Source organism: Pristis pectinata, chromosome 9 (genome assembly GCF_009764475.1).
Source record: "Pristis pectinata isolate sPriPec2 chromosome 9, sPriPec2.1.pri, whole genome shotgun sequence".
NCBI lineage: Eukaryota > Metazoa > Chordata > Chondrichthyes > Rhinopristiformes > Pristidae > Pristis > Pristis pectinata.
The window spans coordinates 63817810-63842954 of record NC_067413.1 but is presented as its reverse complement, the minus strand read 5'-3'; the positions used below and the strand labels follow the sequence as shown (position 1 = coordinate 63842954).

The 25145-nt window shown below is 43.6% G+C and overlaps 1 protein-coding gene across 1 annotated transcript in view; it reads left to right on the top strand.

The window, feature by feature from the left end:
- Positions 1 to 25145, top strand: part of LOC127574402 (EMILIN-2-like) — a 64909-nt gene that overhangs the window by 29715 nt on the left and 10049 nt on the right. The window contains exon 5 of the mRNA XM_052023401.1: positions 16116 to 16337. Within this exon, the coding sequence (XP_051879361.1) occupies positions 16116 to 16337 (222 nt within the window). The remainder of the gene's footprint in view (positions 1 to 16115; positions 16338 to 25145) is intronic.

Sequence of the window (25145 nt, the reverse complement as noted above, 5' to 3'; positions counted from 1 at the left end):
GCTGCCCTTGAGCCAAGAGCATGATAGCCACGACATTGAGAACAGCATTTAATTGAGTTCAGCAACAAAGAACCTGGTAAGACTGCAGTTAATTTGCACCAAGGGGAAAACACTGCAATGTTTGGAGCTGCATCTTGCACAAAGGAACATTGTTGTGCATGTTGGAGGTCACTCATCCTTCCTCCAGGACATTAATTGAAATTTTTCAAAACTCACTAAATTCGAGGAGGGCACCAGAAGATTGGAAAACTGCCAATGTGACTCACTTGTCCAAACAGGGAGGAATACAGGAGGTGGGGAACTATAGGCCGGTTACCTTAACATCTATTGTTGGCAAGATGTTAGTATCAATAATCAAAGAGAAAATAACTAATCATTTAGCAAAGTTGAATATATTCAAACCAAGTCGACATGTTTTTATGAAACATAAATCATGTTTGACAAATTTGCTCATTCTTTGAGGATATGACAGGGAAAGTGATAGAGGGGAACCTATAGATGTAGTTGATTTAGATTTCCAAAAGGCATTCCACATGGTACCACACAAGAGGCAGGTGCATAAGTTAAGAGATCAAGGAAGTGTGCTAGCAGGGATTGAAAACTTACTGTCACATAGAAAACTGAGTTGGAATGGTAATTTTGAGGTTGGACGGATATAACAAGTGGAGTATCTCGGATGCGTTCTTGTCCATTAATTATTCAATGAATTATTCATTCATTTCCATTGATGACTTGGAGAGGGAATAGAAATGTTAGATTTCAAAGTTTGCTGATGATACGAAAATAGGTGTAAGGGCAATTTGTGATGTGGATATTGTTATTCTGCAATGGGATATAGATAGACTGAGTGATTTGGGCAAAACCTGGCAAGTGGAGTTTAATGTGGAGAAGTGTGAGGTTGTGCACATCAGTAAGAGAAATCAAAAGGCCAATTAGAACATAGAACAGTACAACACAGAACAGGCCTTTGATGAGATAAGAGCTTTATTAGTCGTACATCAAAACACAGAGTGAAATGCATCTTTGCGTAGAGTGTTCTGGGGGCAGCCCACAAGTGTCACCACGCTTCCGACGCCAACATAGCATGCCCACAACTTCCTAACCTGTACGTCTTTGGAATGTGGGAGGAAACCGGAGCACCTGGAGGAAACCCACGCAGTCACAGGGAGAAGGTACAAACTCCTTACAGACAACGGCAGGAATTGAACCCGGGTCGCTGGCGCTGCAATAGCGTTATGCTAACCACTACACCACCGTGCCTGCCCTTCGGCCCACAATATTGTGCCGACATAGCTAATCCCTTCTACCTACAGAATGCCCATATCCCTCCATTTTCCTCTCATTCATGTGCCCATCCAAGACCCTCTTAAAAGCCCCCAATGAATTTGCCTCCACCACCCTATCAGGCAATGCATTCCAGATTATTATCTAAATGGAGAGAGACTGTAAATGAGTGAAGTTCAGAGGGATCTAGGTGTCTTAGTGCATGAATCACAAAAGGTTAGCAGGCAGGTACAAGTGCTTAAGAAGGCATGTTGGCCTTTATTGAGAAGGAATTGGAGTCTAAGAATAGGGAGGTTTTGTTATAGTTGTACAGGGGGTTGTTGAGGCCACACCTGGAATACTGTGCATGGTTTTGGTCCCCTTACCCAAAAAAGGATGTAGTGGCATTAGAGGCAGTCCAAAGGAGATACACCAGGCTAATTCCTGGGATGGGAGGGTTGTCCTATCAAGAGAGGCTAGTCAGTAGAAGATCCAAAGGGGGCTTGATGTTGAAATGCTCTCATGAGTGGAGAATCATAAACAAGGGGATGTAGCCAGAAAATAAGGGTCATTTAAAACTGAAGTGCATAGAAATTTCTTCTCTCGGAGCATAGTGAATCTTTGGAATTCTCTGCCCCTGCGGGTGGTGGAGGCCAGATCATCAGAAATATTTAAGCTGGAGATAGAGAAGCATTTGAAAGATCGAGGAATTGAGGGTTATGGGGAACTGGCACAGAAGAGTTGAGGCCAGCACAGATCAGGCATGATCATATTGAATAGTAGGGCAGGCTTAAGGAACCTTGTTGCCAGCTCCTGCTTCAATCTTCTTGTGCTCTGTCTCCTCATGGCAGACATGCACAATATTCAAGCATGGACTGATAAATGGCAAGAAACATTCACACCATATAAGACATAGGAGCAGAATTAGGCCATTTGGCCCATCGAGTCTGCTACACCATTCAATTATGGCCAATTTTTTTTTCAATCCCATTCTCGTGTCTTCTCCCTGTTACCCTTAACCCCCCTACCAATCAAGAACCTATTAATCCCTGCCTTAAATACACCCAATAACTTGGCCTCTACAGTCCTCCATGGCAATGAATTCCACAGATTCACTACCCTCTGGCTGAAGAAATTCCTCCTCATCTTAGTTTTAAAGGGACATCCCTTTATTCGGAGGCTGTACCCTCAGATCCTGGACTCTCCTACTAATGGAAGTATTCTCTCCACGTCCACTCTATCCAGGCCTTTCAGTATCTGGTTGGTTTCAATGAGATCCTTCCCTCTTTCTTTTGAACTCCATTGAGTACAGGCCCAGAAACATCAAACGGTCCTTCTATGGTAAGTCTTTCATTTCTGGGATCATTCTTGTGAATCTCCTAGGCACCGTCTCCAGGGTCAGCACACCTTTCCTTAGATACGGGGCCCAAAATTGTTCACAATATTCCAAATGCAGTCTGACCAACACCTTAAAAAGCCTCAGCAGTACATCCTTGCTTTTATGTTCTAGTCCTCTCAAAATGAATGCTAACATTGCATTTGCCTTCTTTACTACCTACTCAACCTGCAAGTTAACCTTAAGGGAATGCTGAACTAGGGCTCTCAAGTCCCATTGCACCTCCGATTTCTGAATTTTCTCTCCATTTAGAAAATAGTCTACACCTTTATTCTTCCGACCAAAGTGCATAACCCCACACTTCCCTACGCTGTATTCCATCTGCCACTTCTTTGCCCACTCTCCCAACCTGTCCAGTTCCTTCTGCAGACTCCCTGCCTCCATGGCACTACATTATCTTGGTATCGTCTGCCAACTTGGCCACAATGCCCTCCATTGCTTCATCCAGATCCATTGTCTTGTCCTCTAGATGAGGCAAAGCAATGATAATCTACAGCCTCTACACCACAAGTGCACGGAGGCTGAAGTGTGTACCATCTACAAAATGAACTGTTTCTACTCACCTAGGTTACTGCAACTGCACCTTTCAAACCAATTGTCTCTCCCATCAATGGCAGTGAGCAGGTGCATGGGAACACCACCATCTGCAGCTTCACCTCCAAGTCATACATCACCCTGACTTGGAAATATATTCCCGTTCTTCATTGTCACTGGGTATCAATTCTGCAACAACAATAGTGAGAGTACCTTCACCAGAAGTGTATGTGTGGTGGTGGGAAGGAGGCAGATATTGGCTTAATTAGTTCAGGAGGAAGACAAAGTTACGGCGAGGAAGGACATTGACTCGGAAAATCATGATGTAGAATCTGTGTGGGTGGAGCTAAGAATCACCAAGGGGCAGAAAATGTTAGTGGGTTCTTTACAGGCTCCCAAAAAGTAGTGGGGATGGAATTAAACAGGAAATTAGAAACACATGCAGTAAGGATACAACTATAATCATAGGTGTCTTTAATCTACATATAGATTGACCAAGCCAAATTAGCAATAATACTGTGCATGAAGAATTCCTGGAGTATGTAGGTGGTGTTTTTCTTTAGACCAATGCATTAAGGAACCAACCAGAGAACAGGCTATCCTAAGCTGGGTATTGTGTAATTAGAATGAAATAATTAACAACTTTGTTGTGTTGTCCCTCAGGGAAGAGCAAATATAAAAAGATAGAATTCTTCATTAAGATGGAAACAAAATTAGAAATGGAAATCCTGGATATGAACAGCGGGAATTGCTGATCCATAAGGCTATGATAGAGAGCGAAACTTACAAATTAGTTAGTAGTGGATAGGCAATGGATAATATTTGAAGAATGTATACATGAATTGCAATTAATCATTCCTGTTTGGCAAAAAAATATATCAAGAAGGATGACTCAGTTGTGGCTTCGAAGGAAATTAGAGCAGTATTTGATCCAAAGAGGAAACATTTAAATTGCTAGAAAAAGTAGCAGGCTGATGATTGGGAGCAGTATAGAATTCAGCAAAGGGGGACAGAAAATTATTTAGAGGGGCAGATGATAAGAGTAAACCTGCAAAAACTGGCTATGAAAGCTTCCAGAAGAAAAGGTTATGAAGGAAAATATAGATTCCCCTACAGTTAGAAACAGGAGCAATTATAATTGGAAAGTAAGAAACAGCAGAACAATTAAATGCATACTTTTATTCTGCCTTCACAGAGGTGAGGGTGGGTTGCAAAGTAACTTGCAGGAATGTTGGGGGGCCAAGCATTTAATGAGAGGGAGGAACTGAAGCAAACCAGTATTATTAAAATAAAAGTAGTGCTAGAAGATATTGATGGGACCAAAGGCTGACAGGTCCTTCAGGGCCCAATAATTTACATTCCAGAGACTTAAAGGAAGTGGCCCTGGAAATAATGGATGAACCGGTGATCTTCCAAAATGTTATAGATTGGACAGTGGCAAATATAACCCTATTACTTAAAAAAGGAGGGAGAAAACTTCAAGGGATTACACTGTGATAAACCTAACATCAGTAATGGAAACATGCTAGAAACTATTATGTCATAATAGAACCCTAGGAAAGCTTTCAGAATTCTTCAAAGTCAGCATGAGTTTATGAAAGGGAAATCATGTTCAGCAAATTTACTGGAGTTTTTTTTTGAGGATCTAACTGGTGAATTGATAAGGCAGGACCTATGGATGTATTGGAATTTCAGAAGGCATATTATATGGCCTTACAAAAGAGGTAAGTGTGTTTAAAAAAAAAAGCACATGGAATTGGACTAATATAGATTGACAATTGATTGATAGACAGGAGATGGGAGGTAGAAATAAATAGATGTCTGCCCAAGCGGCAGGTAGTGACTAGTATGGTGCAGCAGGGATTAGTACCTTGACTCCAGCTATTCATTATCTATCAGTGATTTGGATGAGAGAACTAAATGCAACATTTTGAAGTTTGCTGATGAATCAAAGGTGGGGGTAATGTGAGCAGTGAGAAGAATACAAACAGGCCCCAGTGGAATCTGGACAAGTTGTGTGAGTGGGCAAATAATTGGCAAATGGAGCATAATGTGGATAAATATCCACTTTGGTTCTAAAGACAGAAAGACATACTGTTGATTGGAAGCGCAATGTGATCTGGATATCCTTGTACACTAGTTGCTGATAGGGAAGTTCCAGGTGCAGCAAATAGTTAGGAAGACAAATGGTAGTTTGGCCTTCATAGCAAGAGGATTTGAGTACCATTGCAAGGATACCCTGCTGCAGCTATACAGGGTTTTGGAGAGACTTCACCTGGGGATTTTTATGCTGTTTTGGTCTCTTTATCTAGGGTAGGATGTTTTTGCCATGGAGAGACTATAAATGGACTGATACCTTGGATGGCAGGACTTATGTGTGAGGAGAGATTGAGCCTAGTTTCATTGGAGTTTAGAAGAATCAGAGGAGGTCTCATTGAAATCTATAAAATTCTGGAAGTCAGAGAAGGAGGGCGAACATGCACTAGTCTACAATGGGGAATCGGCGGTGGAGAGAGTCAGCAGCATTAAATTCCCAGGTGTTAACATATCAGATGGCCTGTCCTGGGCCCAGCAGATACATGCAATCATAAGTGAAGTGCACTAGCGTCTTTACTTACTTAGGAGGTTTGGCTTGTCACTGAACACGAACTAACTTCCACAGATGTACTGTTGAAAGTATCCTGACTGGTTGCAACGTGGTCTGGCACAGCAATTCGAATGTGCAGGAATGTAAGGGAGTAGTGGACTCTGTGCAATAAATCACAGGCACATAGCGGCTAGCTACACACTATCAAATGAAGACACAGAGTTGCTTGTTTCGAAATCGAAGGTCGAATGCCAACCGGGGCACGGTGTGCCTTTAATAGCCGAGCAGTTCCTGCACCTGACCTTCCTGCGCGTGGGCTTTCCAGCCCAACACTAGGGAAGAAGGAGGGCCCTGCGCCATCTTGGATTGGGGCCTCCGATGACGTCATGATGTCGGGAACCAGTTCGATGCCGGTGCGGTGAGTCGCTATATAACCCCCCCCAGAACCGGCAATACCGTTGCGAAAACCAGAATTAAATAAGCTATGACTTGGGTGGCCTTCCCCCTGCGCCGTGCTTGCTGTACCACCATGGGTTGGTCCGAGTCTAAATGAGCCGGCTTCAGCCGGTCAACCGGAAACACCTCCTCACGCCCCCCAATGTCCAGCATGAATGTAGATCCATTGTTCCTGACGACCCGGAACGGCCCTTCATACGGCCATTGCAGCGGTGATCGGTGCACGCCCCTCCTGACAAAGACAAACTTACAGTCTTGGAGGGAAGTCGGCATATGGGCCGGGACCTGTCCGTGCCGCGAGGTGGGAATCGCGGCCAGGCTTCCAAGCCGCTCGCACAGCCAGTCGAGCGTCGCGGTAGGTCCTTCGTCTGGCCCTCGAGCGGCTGGTAGGAACTCGCCCAGGACGACTAAAGGCGTTCTGTAGACCATCTCCGCGGGTGAGGCATGCAGGTCCTCTTTTGGCGCGGTGCATATCCCCAGCAGGACCCAGGGGACTTTGTCTACCCAGTTGGGCCCCTTAAGGCGGGCCATGAGTGTCGAATTCAGGTGGCAATGGAACCTCTCCACCAGCCCATTGGATTGCGGGTGATAGGCGATAGTGAGGTGGATCTGGGAACCCCACAAGTCGGTGACGGCAGACCACAGGCCGGAGGTGAATTGAGCTCCCCTGTCGGAAGTGATGTGTGCTGGGACACCGAAACAGGCCACCCAAGTTGACAAAAGGGCCCATGCGCAGGACTGGGCGGAGGTATCTGCAAGGGGAATGGCTTCAGTCCAGCGGGTAAAACGGTCGACAATTGTGAGGAGGTACGGCGCTCCTCAGGAGACTGGGAGGGGGCCGACCAGGTCGACATGGATATGGTCGAACCTCCGGCGGGTAGGGTGAAAATCCTGCAAGGGGGCCTTGACGTGCTGCTGTACTTTCGAGGTCTGGCGGTGAGTGCAGGACCGGGCCCATTCAGAAACCTGTTTACGCAGGCCATGCCAGACGAACTAGTCAGACACCATCCGGACAGTAGTCCGGATGGATGGGTGTGCAAGGCCGTAGATGGCATCAAACACCCGTCTGTGCCAGGCAGCTGGGACGATGGGGCGGGGTCTACCTGTGGAGATATCGCAGAGCAGGGTGCACTCACCAGGGCCTACCAGAAGGTCTTGCAGTCGCAGGCCCGAGACTGCGGTGCGGTAGCTGGGCTTCTCCATGTCCGTTCGCTGTGCCTCCGCTAAGGCGCCGAAATCCACCCCCGGGATAAAACTTGGATGGTGGGCTGTGACAGTGCATCCGCGACCACGTTCTTTTTCCCCGACAGATGGCGGACGTCAGTGGTGAACTCAGAGATGTACAACAAGTGCCGCTGTTGCAGCGCTGATCAGGGATCTGAGACCTTGTTGAAGGCGAAGGTCAACGGCTTGTGGTCGGTGAAAGCTGTAAACGGCCTGCCCTCCAAGAAGTAACGGAAGTGTCTGATGGCCAGGTACAACGCCAACAGCTCGCGGTCGAAGGCGCTATATTTGAGCTCTGGTGGTCGAAGGTGCCTGCTGAAGAACACCAGCGGTTGCCAACGCCCTTCGATAAGCTGTTCTAGCACACCTCCGACCGCTGTGCTGGAGGCGTCAACTGTGAGGGCAGTCGGGGTGTCCATGCGAGGATGCACCAACATGACTGCGTCCACCAAGGCCTGCTTGGTTTCGACGAACGCGGTGTGAGCCTCTTCCGACCAAACAATGTCCTTGCTTCCACCCGACAGGAGAGCAAACAACGGGCGCATGATGCGGGCCGCGGATGGTATGAACCAGTGATAAAAGTTTACCATACCGAGGAATTCTTGCAGGCCCTTGATGGTGGTGGGTCTGGCAAAATGGCAGATGGCGTCGATCTTCGCAGGCAGGGACGAGGCGCCGTATTTGTCGATCCGATGGCCCAGGAAATCGATTGTCTCCAGCCCGAATTGGCATTTGGCTGGGTTGACGGTCAGGCCGAAATCCCTCAGGCGAGAAAAGAGTTGGCGGAGGTGCGTGAAATGTTCCTGGTGGCTGTTGCTGGCGACCAAGATGTCGTCGAGGTATATGAAGGCGAAGTCAAGGTCGCGCCCGACCGCGTCCATGAGTTGTTGGAAGGACTGAGCAGCGTTCTTGAGACCAAAGGGCATCCGGACAAATTCAAAGAGGCTGAAAGGTATGATCAGCACCGTCTTTGGAATGTCGTCGGAATGCACCTGGATCTGGTGATACCCGCGGACGAGGTCGACCTTGGAAAAAATGGACCACCCATGTAGGTTGGCAGCAAAGTCCTGAATGTGCGGCATGGGGTACCGGTCTGGGTTAGTGATGTCGTTGAGGCATCTGTAATTGCCACAGGGCCGCCAGCCTCCGGCTGCCTTGGGGACCATGTGTAGCGGAGAGGCCCATGGGCTGTCCAACCTGCGGATGATCCCCAGCTCCTCCATTTTTCTGAATTCCTCTTTCGCGAGGTGGAGCTTGTCTGGGGGTGGGCGTGGGCTTGGATGGGAGGGCCCTGGGTGGGGATGTGGTGCTGGACGCCAGGCTTGGGCAAGGTGGTGGAGAACTGGGGCGTTAGTATGGACGGGAACTCTGCTAGGACCCTGGCAAACCCGTTGGTCAACGTGGTGACGGAATCGAGGTGTGGGGCTGGCAGCTTGGCCTCACCCAACGAGAACGTTTGGAAGGTCCTGGCATGTACCAAATGCTTACCCCGCAGGTCAACCAGCAGACTGTTGGCATGAAGGAAATCACCCCCAAGGAGTGGTTGCACCACAGCGGCCAGGATGAACCTCCAAGTAAAGTCGCAGGTGCCGAACTGGAGGTGTACCAACTGGGTGCCAAAGGTCTGAATGGCACTGCCGTTGGTGGGTCCGAGGGTGGGTCCTGGTGTACAGTTGCGAGTCTCGCAGCCATTGGGAGGCACGACGCTGACTTCAGCTCCAGTGTCCACTAGGAACCGACGTCGGGAACGCCTGTCCCACCCATGCAAGAGGCTATCCGGGTGGCCAGCCGACGTAGCCATCAGTGGCGGCTGGCTCTGGCGTTTCCCAGAAACCAGCATGGTGGCCGGCATCTACGGGTGTCAGTGCCCCACCGCCGGTGGTAGAAACACCATTGGTCTGTCGGTGCCTCAGACCTGGTGGCGGGTGGGGGGTGTTCGATCGCCGGGTCTGGCCTGCTGGGCACGTGGCGTGGCAACGTGCTCGACGGACGCCCCACTCTCCTTTTTTGCCCACCAAAGGACATCCGCTCGGGCGGCCACCTTCCGGGGTTCGCTGAAAGTGGCATCCGCCAGGAGCAGGTGGATGTCGTCGGGTAACTGCTCCAGGAAGATCTGCTCAAACAGCAGGCAGGGCTTATGCCCATCTGCCAGGGTCAACATCTCCTTCATGAACGCGGAGGGGGGCCTGTCGCCCAACCCATCGAGGTGGAGGAGGCGGGAGGCTCGCTTGCGTCGGGGAAGGCCGAAAGTCTCGAGGAGGAGGGTCTTGAACTTATCGTACTTCTCCTCCGGGGGCACCTGGATGAAATCCTCGACCTGGGCGGCTGTGTCTTGGTCGAGGGCGCCCACCACGTAATAGTACTTGGTGTCGTCCCTGGTGATCTGGCGAACCTGGAACTGGGCCTCGGCCTAGTCAAACCAGACACTGGGCCGGAGGGTCCAGAAGGTGGGCAGTTTAAGGGCTACTGCCTGTACCTCTTGCTGTGCAGACATCGTGGGTCCAAAAACATTTGGGCCTGTCGGGGTCACCAATATAGCGGCTAGCTACACACTACCAAATAAAGACACAGAGTTACTGGTTTCGAAATCGAAGGTCGAATGCCGACTGGGGCGCGGTGCACCTTTTAATAACCGAGCAGTTACCGCGCTGACGTCACGCGCATGTCACCTGACCTTCCCACGCGTGGGCTTTCCCAGCCCAACGCTAGGGAAGGAGGAGGGCCCCGCGCCATCTTGGATCGGGGCCTCTGACAACGTCGCGATGTTGGGAGCTGGTTCGATGTCGGTGCAGTGAGTCGCTACAGGCACATCCTTCCCCACCATCGGTAGTATCTACAGGAGGTGCTGCCTCAAAAAGGGAACATCCATCATCAAAGATCCCTACCATTCGGGCCATGCCATCTTTTTGCAGCTACCTTTGGGCAGGAGGTACACAAGCCTGAAGCCCCACACCATCAGGTTCAAGAACAACTACTTCACTTCAACCATTCGGTTCTTGAACCAACCGACAAAACGTTAATTACTACGGTTTAGCAACACTATGACCACTTTGATCACTTTGCACTAAAATGGACTTTTTTTGTTATATTTGTGTTTTTTCATGTAAAAATTGTGTATAACTTGTGTTTATGTTTTTCTTGTAAATGCTGCCTATGTGATGCTATGTGCCTGTGATGCTGCTGCAAGTAAGTTTTTCCATTGCATCTGTGCATACATATACAATGACAATAAACTCGACTTTGACTTTGAGAAGGGGCAGAGAGGTTATTCCTGATGGCTAGAGAGTGCAGAACCAGTAACCACAACCTCTGGGTACAGATTGACCCGTATAAAACTGAGATCAGGAGAGATTTCTTCCCCAGAGGGTAATGGACTTGTGCAATTCTCAACCACAGAAGGCCCTGGAGGCCAAGTCATTAGATATATCCAAGAAGGAGGTAGATATATTTCTTTGGGTTAAGGAGATCAAGGGATATGAGGAGAAAGCAGTGGATACATGAATGTTCAGCCATGATGATATTGAATAGTGGAGCAGGACCAAGTCCAGTCTTGTTCCTATATTTTTCTATGTATCTGGAAGACCTGCAGTGGTTTAAGAGGAGGTTCTGCCTTCTCAAAGGCAATTAGTGATGGTTAATAAATGATGGCATTCCCAGCAACACCCAGATCCTGAATACAAAAATATACATGTGAATTCTACACACACAATATCCTGTGCATTTTTACAACAGGTACTATATATGTCGCATATTATGCATATATGTATGTCAAGCATTGACTATACATGTCAGGCTTTACATATATAAATGAAAAGCATGTGTGTGTGCTCTATATTATCTTTATCAAATATTGATCATGAAAACACTGTATATGTACCCCAGGTACTGAGTGCATATGTAAAGTACATGACCTGTCTTGACTTGAACACTTAATGCACATGTGCCAGTAATGATTATGCATCATGTTAAATGTCAGTACATTATACATCATCTGAACAAATTGACAATATTTTTCTCCTTTGTAACATCTGGGTAGATACAGTTGGTAAACCACTCATTTTATTCCACTGCCTCTGAATTAATTCCACAATGAAACTTAAAAGTGGGATATTGTTCTATTGTAGGCTTTCATCATCACTGGGGGCAATGTTTTACTGACTGCTTTTATAGTCATTCAGGATTTTCTTATTGCAAGGGAAATCAACCAATTTCAATTGCTGAAGTAAAGACCACACAGCTGTAATAATTATAAAGCTGTCCAAATGTTTTGTTTCATAATGCCTGGGTAAATTCTCAAGTCATACTTGAGTTTTTTGTCTTCAAAGTTAGCATGTCTATCTACATTTGAATATCTTCTTGCAACCAACACTAACGTGAAGATTTAATATTTCAATTTTTTTGTTGACCATTCAAAAATTTGTATTCCTGATTTTAAAAAAATACGACATCCAAAGATGAAGGTAGTGTGGAAATCTGTACCTCATTGTGGTAAAGCAGCAGTCTGCCTGCAGTTTCTGACTCCAGGAACATTGCACAGCCAGCTGGCTTCTAGATGTAACTGCAATATTAAGGATTGGTTACCATAAGGTAATTCTATTCTCTGGGAGATAACATTAAATTTATAGTGCATTTGTGGTTCTTGAAATAGGCTGGACCATGACCAGCTTCATCCAGCAATCATGTTAAAGGTTTCTCACCCCCACAGTCAGCTTAGACTTCAAATTAACCCCCAGTTGTTACTTTTCAATCCCCCATTCTGTTCAATTGTTTGCACTAGATAATTTTCCCATGCTTGGAGTCTTGGAATCTAATGTACTATTTAGACTCTTGTAATAACAAATACAATCTTCCCTCCCCTATTTTCTCACAGTTGTGCCTCCCAGGTGGCTTGACATTGCCGCCTCCTTCACTAATCATATTACAGCTTGAATCACTGCAACAACTTTAACACGGCTTGTAAATTTTTTAAGTTCAGATGTCTGGGTGTCCCATAGAATCTCACGTCGAAAACTTCCCTCCTAATTTGCTTCACCTATTAACTCAGCCAGGAACTGTGGGAATACGTACACTAATCCACGAAGAGCAATGTTGGCTTTGACAGTGCAGTAGGGTCAGTGAACCACCTGCCAGGGTAATATTTAGTTGTTCTTCTGGAGGTGTCAGTGATAACAGCAACAAATGTAATTAGAATTGCTGGCACTTACTGCTGTTTGATTCTGTTAGGAAACGGCTGCTTCCCATCCAAGATTCATGGAACAAATGTTAGATGGAGTACTTCTAGTCAGTTGTGGAAACTAGTTTTAAGTGTTTCATGTTCCTCTCACTTCCTAGCTTGCTGATGAGATTGACAAAGTTGTGTGAAAAATGATATTTTGTTGGGAAGTAGCCAACACACACATGAAATTCCCACCATTAAATTTCTTCTAGTGGGATTACTTTCCTCAATGGGATTTATTGAATATTACTGTTCTAGTTAATACAGTGTGATTTTCAATGAACTGGGTTGCAGATTTTCAGAGAACATAGAACACTACAACACAGTACAGGCCCTTCGGCCCACAATGTCGTGCTGACATTTTATCCTGCTCTAAGATCTATCTAACTCCCTCCCACATAGCCCCCTATTTTTCTATCATTCATGTGTCTCTTTCAGAGTCTCTTAAATATCCCTAATGTATCTGCCCCCACAACCTCTGCTGGCAGTGCATTCCACGCACCCACCACTCTCTGTGTAAAAAAAAACTTAACCTGACATCCCCCTTGTACCTTCCTCCAATCACCTTAAAATTATGTCCCCTCGTGTTAGCCATTGTCGCACTGGGAAAAAGTCTCTGACTGTCCACTCAATCTATGCCTCTTATCATCTTGTACACCTCTATCAAGTCACCTCTCATCCTCCTCCTCTCCAAAGAGAAAAGCCCTAGCTTGCTCAACCTATCCTCATAAGACATGCTCTCCAATCCAGGCAGCATCCCGGTAAATCTCCTCTGCACCCTCTCTAAAGCTTCCACTTCCTTTCTATAATGAGGTGACCACAACTGAACACAATACTCCAAGTATGGTCTGACCAGAGTTCTATAGAGCAGCAATATCACCTCACGGCTCTTGAACTCAATACCCTGACTAATGAAGGCCAACACTCCACATGCCTTCTTAACAACCCTATTGACCTGTGTGGCAACCTTGAGGGATCTATGGACGTGGACCCCAAGATCCCTCTGTTCCTCCACACTGCTAAGAGTCCCACCATTAACCTTGTATTCTGCCTTCAGATTCGATCTCCCGAAGTGTATCACTTCACACTTATCTGGGTTGAACTCCATCTGCCACTTCTCAGCCCAGCTCTGCATTCTATCGATATCCTGTTGTAATCTACAGCAACCTTCTACACTATCCACAACACCACCAACCTTTGTATCATCAGCAAACTTACTAACCCACCCTTCCACATCCTCATCCAAGTCATTTATAAAAATCACAAAGAACATGGGTCCCAGAACAGATCGCTGCGGAACACCACCGGTCACCGACCTCCAGGCAGAATACGCTCCATCTACCACCACCCTCTGTCTTCTATGGGTGAGCCAATTCTGAATCCACAGAGCCAAGTTTCCCTGGATCCCATGCCTCCTGACTTTCTGAATAAGCCTTCCATGAGGCACCTTATCAAACACCTTACTAAAATCCATGTACACCACATCCACTGCTCTACCTTCATCAATGTGCTTTGTCACATCCTCAAAGAATTCAATCAGGCTCGTGAGGCACGACCTGCCCCTCGTAAGGCCATGCTGACTGTCCCTAATCAGCCTATGATTCTCTAACTGCCCATAAATCCTGTCTCTAAGAATCTTCTCCAGTAATTTGCCCACCACTGAAGTAAGACTCACTGGTCTGTAATTCCCAGGGTTATCCCTACTCCCTTTCTTAGACAAAGGAACACCATTTGCCACCCTCCAATCATCTGGCACTACTCCTGTGGCCAGTGAGGATACAAAGATCGTCGCCAAAGGCACAGCAATCTCTTCCCTAGCTTCCTGTAATAACCTTAGATGTATCCCATCTGGCCCTGGTGACTTATCTATCCTAATGCTTTTCAAAAGTTCCAGCACATCCTCTTTCCTCATGTCGACATGCCCTAGCGTATCAGCCTATCGTACGCCATCCTCACCAACGTCAAAGTCTTTCTCTCTGGTGAATACTGAAGCAAAGTATTCATTAAGGACCTCCCCTACCTCTTCTGACTCCAGGCACATGTTTCCTCTTTTATCCCTGATTGGTCCTACCCTCACTCTAGTCATCCTCTTATTCTTCACATACGTGTAGAATGCCTTGGGGTTTTCCTTGATCTTACTCGCTAAGGACTTCTCATGCCCCTTTCTAGCTCTCCTCAGTCCATTCTTAAGCTCCCTCCTGGCTACCTTGTAACTCTCCAGAGTCCTGTCTGATCCATGCTTTCTAAACCTTAGGTAAGCTTCTTTCTTCCTCTTGACAAGATATTCTATGTTTATTGTCAACCACGGTTCCTTCACCCTACCGTCTTTATCCTGCCTCAATGGGACAAACTTATCCAGAGCCCCATGCAAGTATTCCTTAAACGACCTCCACATTTCTGCTGTGCACTTCCCCAAGAACATCTGTTCCCAATTTACGCTCCCAAGTTCCTGCCTGATAGCACCATAATTTCCCCTCCCCCAGTTAAATACTTTCCCATATTGTCTGCTCCTATCCCTCTCCAAGGCTATGGTAAAGGTCAAGGAGTTATGGTCACTATCTCCAAAATGCTCTCCCACCGAGAGATCTGAAACCTGATCAGGCTCATTGCCTAGTACCAGGTCCAGTACGGCCTCTCTAATCAGCCTGTCCGTATACTGTGTCAGGAATCCTTCCTGTGCACACCGAACAAACTTCATCCCATCTATCCCCTTTACACTAAGGAGGTGCCAATCAATATTAGGGAAGTTGAAATCACCCATGACAACAACCCTGTTATTTTTGCACCTCTCCAAAATCTGCCTCCCGATCTGCTCCTCAGCATCTCTGCTGCTATTGGGGGATCTGTAGAATACTCCCAATAGAGTGATCTCTCCCTTCCTGTTTCTGACTTCCACCCACACTGACTCCGTGGATGATCCCTCCAGGACATCCTCCCTTTCCACAGCTATGACACTGTCCCTGATCAGCAATGGCACCAATTCTTTCAAAGTCTCTTTCAACAAGCATGAATATTAGTTTCTGGCAAAGCCTCTCCTTGTGAATTCAAAGCCATTTAATTAATGTTATTTCTTACTACTTCCATTTATCCTATTGCCACATTCCTTTTTGTTGGCAGCCCTTTGATACATGGTATGAGTTGCAGTTCTTTACTTGTGAAACTCTATTGGCCATAGGGGGCCATCATAGCTAAGCCCAATAATAATTTGTCAACAGGCTATTTGACTGCAAAAGTCATCGCTGCCAAACCTGTTGATTGTCTATCATTTTGGCATTGGTGAGATCAGCTAATTTAGGCAGTGAATTAAACTGGTACCTTCTTAAGTTTCTATGGTTAATTTGGATTATGTAGTCAATTTTCTCAGTGCAAGCAGTGATTGATGTTTTGACCATAGTGATGGATCTGAAATGACTGTTGATTTTTTTTTTCTTTTTTAAAAGTGGAAAGAGGACAAGCAGGACCCCCAGGCCCACCCAAGTCACCGAGACTTCCATCCAAAACAGCTAAGTTTCCACCCGCCACTGGAACAAGCCATGGTGTACTTAGGGAAGTAGGTTATGCAGGTCCACCAGGATCAATGGATACATCAGATAATGATGGCTCTCACAGAATGAAGGAACAACAAAATACACCACCCCCGAATGGAGAAAATGGAGTCACCAGTAAGTAAACTCGTTGACATTGCTTATTTATTATGATACAGAAGGAGGCTATTTCTAGTTGCCTAGCTCCTTTTCTCTATTTCACTGGTAACCTTCACAGCACTCACTGTTTTCTTTTAATGTCGTACTCCATGGCCAACTTTCAGTTAAATGGAGCCTTGATTGCCATTCACAGCAGGGTCCCTGAGCCTGATTTAATCTGTTGAATTTTACTGATTAATGCTTATGCAGCACCAGTAAGTTTGAGTGATCAATGGAACATCATAGAGTCATAGTGTAATACAGCATGGAAACAGGCCCTTGAGCCCAACTCCTCTATGCTGACTATGGTGCCCAGCAAGCTAGTCCTGTTTTCTTGCATTTGGCCCATATGCCTCTAAACCTGTACTTAGGGCAAACCAGCTTCATTTTATCCAGCAGGTTGCTTCATCTGAAACCTGATTTAAACATGATAATGTTGTTGTCTTGTGAATTTAATTCATTTACGTATGAGTATTGTTCAATAATAACATTTGTAACATACATTACATAAGGTTTTCCTATGGTACATTATTAGAAAACTCTAAATATTCTAGGGCATTTCTTAAAAAAGATATTCATTATATGTTTTTCTGTCTTATTGAACTGAGATTGGATAAATGGCCTTTCTTATCCATACTTATGCTGTCATGATGTCTATCTTAGCTTTGTAATAGGATTCAGGAGAGCTCATGATCTACTCCAAAAACTTGAAGGTAAAATCTGGGCTGTTTTTCAATGCAGGATTGAGGGAAAGCATTGCTGGAGGTTTTTAGATAAGCAGTTGGAAATGAAAAGGTTGCTCCATTTGAAATCCTGAATGGATGTTAAATATTCCACAGACTTTTTGAAGAAAAATCAGTGCATGTGGGCCAATATTACCTGGTAATTTACTCACATGCTGTTTATGAAACTTGAACTTTAATTGGCTACCATGATTCCTGACAATGAAATATTTAGAAATCATTTCATTGAGAACTGCTTTGGTATAGTTGGAGACTTGCCAATAGCACTAATGTAAATACAATTTTTTTTCTCCTTTCTACGGTTGGGGCTTCTCTTCTCCAAACTGTGTTCATTCACTGCAAGAGCTCCATCTGTTGGAATTCTGTGCATATATTCATAGTTTTATTAATTATATAAAAGTATGCTGATACAGTTTTAAATATATATCAGGCAGCATGCAGCATGTGTGGAGAATGCTGCACTTCTTGTTTAACAAGAAATAAATTTACTAATGTGAATAAAATTCATCAAAATCAATTTTACAGGGCACTTTTTAATGAACAATCCATTATGTTGACAATGAACCTGTACTTGTCAGTCTAATGGTAGGGAAATACCTAGCAAATGTGGTGGAATTAAACAATAGGTTTGAGGGGAAGAAGGCAAGTCTGAGTTCAAGATTTTAAATTTTGGTAGGCTAACTTTGGAAAAATGAGGGAGAAATTAACCACAAAAGACTGAACTAAACTAGTAACAGAAAACTATGAACTATCAGTGGGAGGCATTCAAAATAACTGAACAACCATACCTGTAGAGCTATACCACTGTAATTAAAAAATATTGGTCAACAAGAGAAGGATGTAATTATATCAAAGTAATTAAAAACTTTACACAAAGGCAAAGAACAATAGCAATCTTATGAACTGGGAGATATATAAAGAATGATAAAGGAATATAGAGGAAGTGGCAAGGGGGTGAAAATGGAATGCAAGAGCAATCTGGTGAGGAATGTCAAGAACAAAGTTTATACATAGAGAGAGAGAGAGGATGTGTTCCTTAGTGACATTAACACTTGTAATTTGAAATCACGAAATGGGAGGCATATTAATATCTATTTTGTATTGGTCTTCACAAGTGAGATACAAGGAGAATCAAAAATAAGTCAAAAGGAGATACTAACTAGATTAAACAATGGAAAACTCCAGGTGGAGGAACTGAGAATAAAGATGGTTGGTTTTCAGTTGAGTGCATTAAGAGAAGTAGGTGATGAAATTATTTGTATTGGTCATGATCTTTAGAAACACACGTGGCTCAGGAAGTGTTCCCTTGGATTAGAAAACTACCAATGTCATTCCACTATTCAATAAGTGTGAGGTAAACTACATTAGGCTGATTAGTCAAAAATCAGTTGTGGGGAATCTGCTAGAATCGGTCATTAGGGACAGAATGACTGAGCATTAGACAAATGTGAGCTGATTAAGAGCCAGAATGAATTTGTAAAATTTCAGCTGTGCCCAATTTTTTGAGATGCTTTTGAACGTAGTAGCTAATAGAGGTCATGGACTTAATTATAAGGATTTCTGGAAGGCATTCACTGAAGATACTAAATAAGATACATGACCAAAATGTGAACACAGCACTGGAGGCATTTATTGGCTTGGTGAGGAAATTCAAGTTCAAGTTTATTGTTGTCATAGGCTACATACACAGGGTATAAATGCCATGAAAATTAGCTTTATGCAGCAGCACCAGCACAGTACAAGTCAAGGACAAACATAAGTTAACATAAGCTTAAATTAACATAAATTATAAACTTTTCAAGTGTGCAAAATAAACAACAACACTAGTGCAAGATTGAGAGAGAGAAAAAAACTGGTTGAGGTAGAGATATTGAATGCTTATTCAAATTGGTAACACTTCTACCCAATCATGGAAGCAATGAATGAGGCCAAAAAGGAATTGTCCAGCCTTGATCCTTCTTGGTGACTTTAGTGCCAACTCCTAAAGGACACAATTGTCTGGAAAGATGTGATTGCCAAAGAAGAAGCAGACATGGTTTATTTTAGTGGAGTCATTGTCCTCACAAAACCCTGGGAACTCAGCCTTATCATAAACTACAGTAAATGAAAATCAAAACAACTGTAGCTGCTGGAAACCTGTAGTAAAAACAGAAAGTGCTGGAAACAGCAAATCAGGCAGCATCTGTGGAAAGAGTTAACCTTTAGGGTCTGGACTCTGTTCTGATGTAGGGCCCTGGACCTGAAGTGTTAACCCTGTGTCCCTATCCACAGATGCTTCCCGACTAGCATTTTCTGTTTTTTATTATGATAACCAAAACCCTGATTCATCAGAGGAACATGTACAAGCCCTCATGGTAAAACCTCACTCCCAGTGCTGGTACCTGCTACCTGTTATCTGAGTGAGGGGCCACAGGGATGTCTGCATTACTTTAGCCGTGAAAGGAGTTGTCAGCTACTAGACTAACTAATCCAGTCTGTCATTTCCAACCTGGACCCAAAATAAAACAAAGACAGAAATGTGGCTGCAAAAAATCAAGGACCCTGGAAGGAGAGCTCCTCACTGACAACCTGGCAAATCCCAATAAATACAGGAGCTGCAAAACAACCACAGTGCCTGGAGTACCTTGAAACCCACCAAAAATAACAAGTAAAAAAAACTCTACCAGGCAGAGCTGAGATCAGTTTAAAAAGAATGACCAGAAGATGTGAGAGCTGGTTCATCATTATTATTCTTGGACTGATAAGCCTTCATATTTCAAGGGGAAAATAAAACTGCTGTACAGCCACCTGAAGGTAGAGGTGTACAAAACATAATCCCTGACCTAAAGAATGAAAGGTGAGTGAAGGAATGCAGGGATTGAACCAACACCTGCCCCACCTAAGTCTATAAGTCACACATGAACCAGCTCACTACCCACAGGATTGGAGTGAAGCAAGGCATCCTCGAGCCTGAGGGCCGCACTAAGAAAATACCATCTCACCGTGTTCATATATGACTTAGATGAAGCAACAGGAAGCTAGATATCCAAGCTCACTGATGATCCCAAGTTATTGGCACAGAAGGACTGAATGAAGTATATCACAGTGATATTGATGAGTCAAATGAGTGAGTAGAACTGTGTTGGGTGGAGTTCAATGAAGAACCATTCTGTTTGGGCCTAAGAATACTTTCATATGATATAGATCCCTTTTCAATAACTTTTCAATTTAGAGGAACGGAGTTGATGACATAATATTGCTCTGTTTCTATTGAGAAATTTCAGTCCAGTTTTTTTTCTTTTTTTTGTCCTTTTTTTGGAAATTTTCTTTTTAGTTTGGTTTGTTATATTATTTACAATTTTTTTTATTGATTTGGGGATTTTTTTTCTTTTCTTTTATATACACAATAAATCTTTTTCTTTCCTTTCTTTTATATTATATTCATCTACTGAGATCATGAGATCTAAAGATTTTTTTATATTTTGCTATTCTTTATGATTATCTATGCCATGATTGTTCTCTTGATTTCTTTGTATTGCATGTACAATCATCAATGTTATATATTAATCTGTATTAATTTAGAAACTAATATAAAAGGATTGAAAAAGAAAAAAAAGAACCAGAAAGCAGAGAATACTTTCTAAATGGTGTAGAGTTGGGAACTGGGGTTGAGGAGAGAAATTAGGGTTCCAAGTACAGAAATTACTGAATGCTATTAAGCAAGTCCAAAAAAAACAAAGATTCCATTAACTTTTATATCAGGGATGGAACAGGCTGTGGTAGTTGATTTGTATCTGTCAAGAGCTCCAGTTTTGGACACCATAAGGAACATTGTATCTAGTTCTGGATGCCATACTTCAGGGTAGTGTAGCGGTTAACATAATGCTATTACAGCACCAGGGACCCGGGTTCAATTCCGGCCGCTGTCTGTAAGGAGTTTGTACGTTCTCCCCATGTCTGCATGGGTTTCCTCTGGGTGCTCCGGTTTCCTCCCACATTCCAAAGACGTATGGGTTAGGAAGTGGTTGGCATCGGCAGTGTGGCAACACTTGTGGGCTGTCCCCAGAACACACTACGCCAAGATGCATTTCACTGTGTGTTTTGATGTACATGTGACTAATAAAGATATATTACCTTGGCGTTGGAGTAGTTGCAACACAGATTGTCTAGAATTATGCCGGAGCTGAAAGGGTTAAATTATGAGATAAGATTGCAGAGACTGCTTTTATATTTTCTTGACCATAAAAGATTAAGGGATGATCTAACTGAGCTATTTGAGATAATTAAAGGATATGCTGAGATGGATCATTTCCTCTTGTGGGCATTATCTTAAAATTAGATCTGGGTCATGCAGGAGTGATCACAGAAGGCACTTCAGAGAGAAGGTAGTAAAAAGGAACACACTCCCCTAATTCAGTCTCTCACCATTTAAACAATATTTCACTTTTTTTTCCACCAAAGTGGATGACTTCACATATTTCCACAATATATTCTATCTGAAAAGTCCTTGCCAATTCACTTTACCTGCTTATATCCCCCAAGCTTTTCTACAACCTTTTCACTGCCCACGTTGGCACCTGGCACTGTATCTATTCCTAAGTATTAAATCTATATTTATTGCAACATTTTGCCAAACGAAATTGAGACCAAGAAGTATTTACTATGTGGAAGGGAATGTGAAAATTCAGTTCATTAATGAAGACATCAGAAGATGTTGCACAACAAACATGACTTGCTGTAATCAGAATAACTTTTGAACATAGGACTTAGGAGCAGGAGTAGGCCATTTAGGCCCTTGAGCCTGTCTCGCCGTTCATCAGGATCGTAGCTGATCTATCACAGCTATATTGTTTTGCACTATCCCCATGTCCCTTTGATTAACAATATCCAGAAATCTAGCCATCTTTGTTTTGTACTAACACAATGACTGGGCCTCCACAGCCCTCAAGGTAGAGAATTCCAAAGATTCACTACCGTCTGAGTGAAGAAATTTCCTTCATCTCGGTCCTAAATGGCCTTCCCCCTAGTCTGAGATCAACTCTTGGTTCCAGACTCCTCAGCCAGGAGAAATGTCCATCCACATCGATCCATCAAGCTGTTTAAGAATTTGGTAAGTTTCAATGAGATTTTCTCTCATTGAGACCTAGACTACTCAATCTGTCCAAGTACAGCAAACCCACCATCCATGGAATAAGTCTGTTGAATCTTTTTTGTGCTCTATCTATGACAAGTATATCCATGTTTTTAGGTAAGGAGACCAAAACTGTACACAACACTCCTGCGGTCTCTTCAGACCTGCAGTTGTCTCCTAAATATCCTCTGAAATGAAAGCCATTCAGTTCAAGAATGGTTAGGAAGGGGCAATAATTATGTCCTTTCCAGTTGTTGTGAAGATAGGCTTGCAGATCTGTATTAGAGTATTAGTGAACAAAAAAATTGATGGAAAATGTTGTGTAAATTATGTTCAAAGCAAAAAAGAAAATTCCGTGTTTCTGTGTATCAAACTGTCTTTTTTGTATATCATGAGTAAGCAGAACTTGAGACTAACATTTATTCCCTAACTTTGTATGTTGTACCCAAAACCACATGTCAGTGTGCTCAGCTTCTCCTGTCTATTCCATATAAATGGCAAATGTTGCACAATCAGATCTTTTATATTTAGATTTCAACTTGGTTTGAATTAGTTAAAAATATAATACATAATTAAAATGAAACATAATGAATTACCAGTGGTACAAATACTGAAAGGTAAGTTCATGGGATCAGATATCTGTGATGCAAGCATAATTTCCCAATCTGTACATTAGTCAAAGCAGGATTGCTACAATTGGAGCAGGGTTTTGTGGAAATTCCCTCACTTCGGAAGTTTATTTCTTTGCCTTATGCGATGGAAGGAGTGTTTTTTTTCCTGCAAAGTGACTTTGGGATAGTTTATGATAAGGCTGTAGAAAGACCATGCTTGAATGTTGTATGATCTTGTTGAATACTAGGCTAGGTTTATATCCGTCTCTGTTTAGAAGAATGAAAGGTGACTCCTGAGAGGTCTTGATGGGATGGATGTAAAGAGGACGTTTCTTCTTGTAAGAGAATCTTGAAATAGGAGTCATTGTTTAAACATGATGGTTGCCCATTTAAGACATAGATGTGGTGAATCTTTTTCCCATGGAGGGTCTTAGGAACTCAAAGAGCAATGGAAGCAAAGTTTATTTCTGAGGCAAGTGGGTGAATGGTTACTGTGGATAGATAGGAACGCAGAGTTGAGGTTACATTCGGATCAGCCATTATCTCATTGAATGGTGGAGACACTGGCCTACTGCTGCTACTAACTTATATATTAGTTCACAATGCATAATGATCTAAAAAGACACCAACCGTGTATTCATTCATGATTGGATATAGATTTCTCTTTTGAATCCACTTACTCACTATGTCTACTGAAATACTAGCCTAGTAATAAACACACAATGTTTATAAGATAGGAGTAGGCCATTCAGCCCCTCGAGCCTGATCCGCCATTTAACAAGATCATAGTTAATCATCTGCCTCACACCATTTCCTGCCCTACCCCAATATCACTTGATTTCTCTAATATCTGGAAATCCATTGATGTGCTACAGTTCATTTGTCCTCATGGGAAATGCAAATGGTGGTTATGACTGTTACTTCTCTCTCTTGCACTTTCTCTTCTCTTTTGCTCTTTCGTTTCCTTTCTCTCTTTCTCTTGGTCTTTTTCTCTCACTTTCTCAGCCTCTCTTTTTCTCTCATCTCTCTCTCTCTCTCTCTCTCTCTCTTTTTGCCTCTCCTGATGTTTGAAGGCACAGTGGTCTGAACTGTAGATTTAGCAACTATCCAGTGCTGTTCTGTAAGCTGTGTTGGGACAGTGAATCTGCTTTTTGCTATTGTTCATTTATCTTAATCATGAGTTGAATTAAACATAAATGAGGACTGTGTAGGTTGGTGGGAATGAAATGTGTTTGATGTTTGCCTTTGACACTTACAGCCAAGCCTCGCATAGCAGAAGTGCAGATTAGGATTTTTTTGGAGAAATCTTTTAATGTTAATCCATTGAAACAAAAATAAACTGTCTGTTCTGCTACATGAAATTATTCTCTGCACGTGGTTGAAGCTTAACATTTATTCCTTTTCAATTGCATAGATCTATAATTTGTAAAGTGGGACTTCAACCCAGAGGTTTCTGGGTTTCCTCAAAATTGGCATGCAGGTAGAGCAAATAATTAAGGTGGCAAATGGAACAGTTGTTATTACAAAAAGGGAGTGCAAAAGTTGGGAAATCTTGCTACAAATGAACACAGCATTAGTAGGACCACGTCTGGAGTACTGTGTACAGTTTTGGTCTAATTATTTATGGAAGGGTACATTTGCTTTGGAGGTTGTTCATAGAACATAGAAGAGTACAGCTCAGGAACAGGACCTCCGGCCTGCAATGTTGTGCCAAACTAATTAACCTAGTAATTAAAAGCCTACTAAACTAGTCCCTTCTGCCTATAAAAATATCATGGAGAAAACCTAGAATTGCAGGTATGGTTTCAGAATAAGGGGTCATCCATTTAAGTCGGAGATGCAGAGGAGTTTCTTGAGGTTGGTGAATCATTAGAATTTTCTCTCCCTCAGGCAGCTGAGGAGGCTGAATCATTCAAAATGTTTAGACTTTATGGGAGTTGAAGGTAATGGGAAGCAGACAAGACAGTGGATTTAAGGCCAAGATCAAATTATTCATTCTGGTTATAGTATTGAGTGACTATGGCTTTAAGTATGTTACCTCTTTACCCACTGAGTCATTTGGTTGACTGCTCTCTGGGTTTCAGCAGTTATCTGCAAGGGCTTGCCGAACTAATTTGGAGAGGCCTCTTGAAATGAACAGTTATGCTGTTGCTGGAATTCCTACATCTGAGACACCGTTGACTTCCTCACCCACAAGTTACAAAAAGAATTCAAGTGATAAGGAGAATCCAAGGGTGGATGCAGGAAGTGTTCAATACCTACTTAGACACATGCCTGAGAGTGATATTGAAGCCATCAATGGGCAAAAGCAGACTCCATACTT